A 6,787-nucleotide genomic window follows, 5' to 3' on the forward strand; every position below is an offset into this window, starting at 1 on the left:
TGCAAATATTTTACTTCATTAATCAGTGCAAAAAAAAGTGTATACAGAGAAAATAATATAATTAAACAACACACAGACACTCACAGATATAAAATAACTTGTGCCTTGTTGGACTATTGCAGTTCGATTTATATCTGTGGAATTGTGAAGGATTAATGCTGTTCACTGCCAGCAGAGAAGGATTTGTCTTTGGTGTTTGCAACATTATTTTATACAAGGACATAATAAAAGAACTACTGGGTAATAATCCTCAACCGAAAACACACGACTGATGTCTTGATGTGCATTTCAGAGAGGACACACACCTGTCCAGGCAGAGTGAGAGAGATCAGTCCCACACGTCCAGGTCCTGAAATCTCCAGGTTTGGGGTGGATTATATGAGACTGTCCATCTGGATACAGCACCTGTAGGACAATGAATGAATAATGTGCATCAATTGGTCACACATTTTATTAAACAGATTTAAAGCCAATATAAAACGGCTCGTTTTATGCACAAAACAGGATTTCCACTGAATGATTGCTGACATTAATGCGACCAGCTGATGCTTATATCCAAAGCAAATGCATTCAGGTGAAATTTTGATCATTTCTTGCATTCAATGGGAATCAAACCTATGACCTTAGCATGCTTGGGTTGGGATTTAAATGCAGGAAATGGTTGGATGGGGAACAATGTCTATTTACATTAGAAGTACATTTTTGATACTACGTTCTCAGTATTTGAATCTTTGAAATCATTTTCTCAAGCTTCCGCCTTAATAAGTATCGTGTATTATTAAATAATACAGATCAGGATGTTCAGAACTTACTTACTCGCGCGAGTTTGCTTTACAGGCGGTGCTGTGAAATCTTCAAAAGCACGTGATGGCCGTTATAATCGATCAAAAATCTACTTAATGTTATAAATATACGTCTCCAGGCGATTTGAAAGATTAGCTGGAACACAGAACAGCCGTTAACATCAAATAGAACGCTCACGATGAAAACGTTACAATGTGACATTCCATTTTCAAATGCAAATGTTTCTTTTTGTTCATGTAGAATGTCTCACCGACTGCACAGGAGCGGAGGACTGCTTTCCAGGAGATTTATAGTCACGATCTTCAGCTGAAACTAATGTTCTTCACGCAGGTAAGAGCAGCTCAGGCTGTAAATCAGGTGTGTGTGTGTGTGAGACACTTTCAGTTCAATTCAACAGCCCACATGTACCATTGCAGTACAATGTAAATCCCGTGGAATACAGGTTTGGGAATCATTCAGCACTGGGCTTTTACAGGAAGGTTTGTCTCAGGTTAAGCACAACTGAAGACCTCTAGAGCAGTGGCTCTCTATAAGGCATATATCTACAGTTAAAAGACAAAAGCATTAAAAGGAAACTTATTTTAAGTCACTTCCAAAATTAAAACCACTCTAAAACATTTGATCCAGTAGAAGTTGTGATTGAATATTTATGAAGTATAAAGTCTCTAATTCTTATTCAGAAAATACCTTACAGCGGGGAAGGTCATGAGGCCTTTGAATATTATGCAACGAGGGGCCATGGTGTCAAATATATAAAATGACTCAATGCAACATTAAAGATCACCCTCCCATAATGTAACGATTTCATTACAACTAAACACTTTTTTATATAAATGAAACCAAAAAAGTTATTTTAAGCAGTTTGTTGAAGTTTCTACTGTTAACATGACCTCCAGGATTACATGGACTTCCAACTGCATTCTTCTTCTCATGGTTGTTTAACATCTTCTGCTAGATCATCACACTCAAATGTGTTATAAGCTACTAAAATGTACTTTCCATGTACTGCAGAACATTTGTGAATATTGCTCATCTGAACAGAATGAAAACAGACAGCATTTCGCCATTTCTCATTTTATTTATACAGAAAAGTACAAGCCTTCCATCAATGATGGTCAACCTGGAAGAGACAAAAACATCTTGTTAGTAAAAAAAAATAAAATAAATAAATAAATCACAGACAAACAAGTCAGCAAGGAAAAACCCCTTCTCAGACAAATGCCTCTACATCTTCAATTTGAGAGGACACGTTATCTCTGAGGAACTGAAGTCTGACACACAGAACGTGAGCCTGACCCAGAATCCTCAGAGACGGACCTCGATCCGACTCGTCATCGTATCATCACCGAAGGGACCGTGGAGGTCAGTTTGGGGTTTTAGGTCTTACCTCTTTAAGGGGTTGGCACTGGGGCTCCCTGTGGCATGACTGGGGCCTCGGGCTTGGCCCCCTTCTGTTCGGACACCGGGGTGGTGGGCAGGACCTCGTCTTTTGGCTCCACGATGCTGACGTGATCAGGCAGGGGCTTCTTGGGGCCGATCTTACCGCTGGGATCCCAAGGAAGCATGATTTTCACCTTGATTCCAAGCACACCTGTACGACGACAATCACACGGACACATTACTAAACTAGATATGACAAGAACTAGTCAGCAAGAAAACACACACACATAAAAAAACCCTTCTCAGACAAATGCCTCTACATCTTCAATCTGCAAGGACACGTTATCTCTGAGGAACTGAAGTCTGACACACAGAACGTGAGCCTGACCCAGAATCCTCAGAGACGGACCTCGATCCGACTCGTCATCGTATCATCACTGAAGGGAATGTGGAAAGAATCACATGGATCATGCATCACACATCACTATAATACCATTTCATGCATTCAGAAGCTTCTCAGACTAACGCATCTAAACCATCACAGCTCTGAGGAGCCAAAAACAACCCAACTCTGGTTCAGTAGATCATCACTGAAGGGGAGGTATATATGCTTCTGAAATTACATTCTGGAACAATGGTTATTTAATCAATATTTTAGACAACTGGTGTGCCATACTAAACCTTATAGCTTTAGAAGACAACAGGTTTGCACATTAAAGTCCAAGTATTTAAGAAACATTTCAGTTCCCAGACTTTGATTTGATTTCAAGTTGAGTCACAAGCTCTCAATTCAATAATCTCACTGAAAAATCAACTATGTTCCCATTTTACTGAAAGAGTGATCGGTGCATAAAGTTAATATTTTAGATGCTAAAAACAAAACATTTTTTTTTTAAATAAAGACCCAACTTCTACTTAATATTAAAAGTGTCTAAAATATTTTGAATTTAGTTTAGCAAGTTAAATTATATATTTTAAATTATTGTACATTAATTTTCTCTAGTTATAAAATTCATTATTTTTTTATGTTAATATTAATATACTTTGCTCAAGATTTTAGCATTATGAAAATCCATAGTACTCATGATTATGTCAAATAATTTAAATGCAGTCCATTTAGTTACACTCTTGTTTTCTATTTATAATACTTTAATCTTTTTATTTGTTTCGCTAAACATTTTCACTGACCCCCTTGCAAAATAATGGAATAAATTTACACACTATTTGACAAACTCCTGAAATAATTTAGAAAATTTGATTTAAGTTGCATTTTATTCTACTCTGAGTACTGTACTGAGTAACACTGTCATACAATGTATTCTTATTTAATAATTCTTTTTTTTTCTCTAAACATTTACTCCATTAAAACACAATTTGCTAAAGATTGACAAAAATTCTTAGAGCTTATGAATATTATTTCTACAAATATTAATATTTACAAAATACGTAGTTTGAGTACCATTTACTTTATAGTACTGCATTTTGCTCAACATTTCCACAATACCATAATAAAATGTGAACGTGACAAAAAGATCTGACACAATCAGTCCATTAAATCTCTCTCACCCTGTCGGAGCAGCACGTGGCGGACAGCCGTGTCGACGTAGTAGTTAACGGGGTCTCCGCTGTGGATCATCAGGCCATCCACGAACTTCATGGATTTGGCTCTCTGACCTCTCAGTTTACCAGAAACCACCACCTCACAACCCTTGGCCCCGCTCTCCATGATGAAGCGCAGAACACCGTAGCATGCTCTGAGAAGAACAAACATCACATCCAATCAAAAAGACTGAGAAAAGTAATCTAGACTCTAAAAAAAAAATCCCATCCATCCTTCTCAGACAAATGCCTCTATGTCTTCACACAAACAGGACTCACTGCTTTGAGGACCTGAAGTCAGACGCACAGAACGTGAGTCTAACCCAGAATCCTCAAAGACAGAACCGGCCCCGTTCCGACTCGTCATCGTATCATCACCGAAGATAACTGCAGCCCAATGCATGCTGGGAAGTGAGCGCTCACCTACGGACAGCCAGTCCTCCGAGCAGCTTGTAGCGCAGAGACTCTGCCTGAGCGATGGCACAGAGACCGCGGGTGGCGACCTTCTCAGCATACAGCTACGACGAAACAACCCAACACTTCAGAGCATGCCAACACAAACTAATGTTAGACCTCATTCACAACTGTATTTAGCACTAATCTTACCTCCACACTACCTTCAGGGAACCCGAAGCGTTTCTGAACGACGGCAGTCAGTTCACGAATGCGGCGGCCTTTCTCTCCCAGAACATTCTGGGTCCTGAAAAGACAAAAGGATTAAATTATTACACTTTACGCTTGAGTTTACCATAGGGATGTGCTGATCAAATACTCCGTATCGGTTTCTGCTCCGATTCTGCCATTCACACACTCATGATTAACATTTTTTATTATGCAAGAATGTGTCAATGTTTACAAGTGCCAAATACAATCACTCATGATATTCTCACTCATGATTTAAAAATTTTTTTGTCATCAATTATCCCGCTTATTACACGGCTACGTGCCACACAATTAAAAAAAATCTGACGCAAAATATTGATTAGAGTTGAAATATTTGAACGCAAAGCTTCCGTGAAGACAGCAGTAGCGAGCAAGCGGCAAATTCAAACTAATCAGACATTTAAGGCAAACGGTGCCTGCAAACCACGTATTACACAACATTTCACCACAAAATAATTAAGGCAATAAAATTAAGACGAAAATGTTTTAAAACCAGTTTGTTAGTTTTCTTATAATCCATTACAGCGTACAAAACAATCGTAGCAAAATGGCAGCATTTACGTTTGAATGAAACGAGAGCGAGTCCGCGATGCCAGAATGACAAACAATTGTAAACCATTTTAAATAGTTTTAATATTTTACTAGTTAACAAACACAAAGCTTTGACCAAAAACAAAAAAAAAGTTCAAGCAATAGTACAGCGCCGACTGCTGTTACCAGGATGTTATTAGCTTTTACAGGATGTTATCCAAATAATAACATGCCTCAGAATGTCGCGACTGACCAATCAGAATCCCACAGAGCTGTGTAATCATTTTCTTTAAAAGTTGTCCATATTTAGTAGATTGCGTTTAATATACAAAAGAGTGATTATAAGGTCTACAAACATTCAGGAATAGAAAATGTACACTAGGAAAAAAAAAAGTTTTTGTATCAGATCGGTATCGTATCGGCCGATACTCAGAACATCTGTTATAGGATCAAATCGGGAGAAAATGGTATGGGTGTATCCCTAGTTAACCCATGCACGTTTTGAACATGCAAAGTAATAGAAATCAGTGTGAATGAGTGAGCAGTGCACACCTGGTGGCTAGGATGATGATTTCTGTTCTTGTTGGGGTCACACGGACCTCCACACCCGAGTAACCATCCTCAGCCAGTTCTCGGGTCAGAAACTCGTTCAGCTCGGCCTTGAAGATGCCATCTGACACAAACTGATAGAGAAACATGAAAACGATTAAAGTCTAACGAATGTCAATCAGAAATAGAAGGCAACTCTGACACTACATGCAAAATAACACATGTACGAACACTTACGTAGTTACCTGTACCTGAATATAGCGTCACTTCCCAGAAGTCATACTAACGCCAGCATAAATTGCTGAAATATCACTTCTGTATTATATATTTACACCGCTCAAATATTTATGTTCATCTGCCATGTTTCACTTCCAGAATTCAGTGCCGACAGCATCCGACTCAATCCGCCCATACATCCTTCTTAAATCCCCACCTGAACCGCTTCGATCATAGTTAAGTATTATAGCAAACAGATTCCGCACCTATTTCGCACTCTAGTGCTTGCCTTACACTATTCTGAAGTGAAATTCGTACCAACCTTTCTCTTCTTAGAGATTTGCACCGCCATCTTGCCGGAGGCCGCAGACAGGAAAGGAATTAGCGGCGTAGCGGAAGCGCGTTTATCGTAACAAATCACTTCCGTATGCTGCGTATGTGGTGGTGGGAATTGTAGTCCTCCCATCACATTCTGTAGTTCGTCACATCGCCGCGTTTAAACTAGTGTTTTCATTGGATAGGTTTTAAATGTTTCGTAACAAATGTTTTAATAGGATAAATAGATAGGATAAATGAGTGTGTTTGAATAAAGTTATTGTGGTAAAACCCAGATTCATCTGATAAAATCATCTTTAGAGGAATCTTCTCAAATAAAACTGAACAGATATTACGCAAGTTTAAATCATGTTGTACTGAAATAAATGTACCACAGGGCTCAGAGAATATCTCCAGTATGTGCAATTGTTTCTTCTGTGAAGACCAGAATTTGGGATCTGCTGTCAATTACCTGACAGGTTGGATCAATAGACAGTTATAAATTTATGATTTTTGCTTATTTTTAGTGACAATGCAAATAATTCAAAGAAAATACTTTGTGCTGGTGGCCTAGATCTCAAACTGCCAAAACAACCAGTGTTTTATACACCATAATCGGTCTCCTGACATGCTTTTAGAAAGAAGTATATAGTGTTAACAAGCAGAGATCGATACTAAGCCGGTCAGTGTTTTTATCATTTACACAATTAAACATGCATTATGTTTAGAT

The 6,787-nt window shown here is 38.4% G+C and overlaps 1 protein-coding gene and 3 non-coding genes across 4 annotated transcripts; all 4 read right to left on the bottom strand.

The window, feature by feature from the left end:
* Positions 1-1,862: 1,862 nt before the first annotated feature.
* Positions 1,863-6,149, bottom strand: LOC113077108 (40S ribosomal protein S3-like). Its single transcript, XM_026249564.1, has 7 exons — positions 6,065-6,149; positions 5,530-5,660; positions 4,390-4,483; positions 4,207-4,301; positions 3,751-3,938; positions 2,192-2,395; positions 1,863-1,924 (listed from the first exon to the last, which is right to left on the bottom strand). Exons 1-6 carry the CDS (start codon positions 6,092-6,094, stop codon positions 2,196-2,198), a joined length of 738 nt encoding a protein of 245 aa, XP_026105349.1. The 5' UTR covers positions 6,095-6,149; the 3' UTR covers positions 1,863-1,924; positions 2,192-2,195.
* Positions 2,010-2,155, bottom strand: LOC113077110 (small nucleolar RNA SNORD15). The gene has a single exon (XR_003281248.1). It is a non-coding gene; the product is annotated as a small nucleolar RNA SNORD15 (small nucleolar RNA).
* Positions 2,482-2,627, bottom strand: LOC113077112 (small nucleolar RNA SNORD15). Its single transcript, XR_003281250.1, has one exon. It is a non-coding gene; the product is annotated as a small nucleolar RNA SNORD15 (small nucleolar RNA).
* LOC113077111 (small nucleolar RNA SNORD15) lies at positions 4,017-4,166 on the bottom strand. The gene has a single exon (XR_003281249.1). It is a non-coding gene; the product is annotated as a small nucleolar RNA SNORD15 (small nucleolar RNA).
* Positions 6,150-6,787: the final 638 nt, after the last annotated feature.

The sequence above is a fragment of the Carassius auratus genome, unplaced genomic scaffold (assembly GCF_003368295.1).
Source record: "Carassius auratus strain Wakin unplaced genomic scaffold, ASM336829v1 scaf_tig00021537, whole genome shotgun sequence".
In the NCBI taxonomy this organism is placed as follows: domain Eukaryota; kingdom Metazoa; phylum Chordata; class Actinopteri; order Cypriniformes; family Cyprinidae; genus Carassius; species Carassius auratus.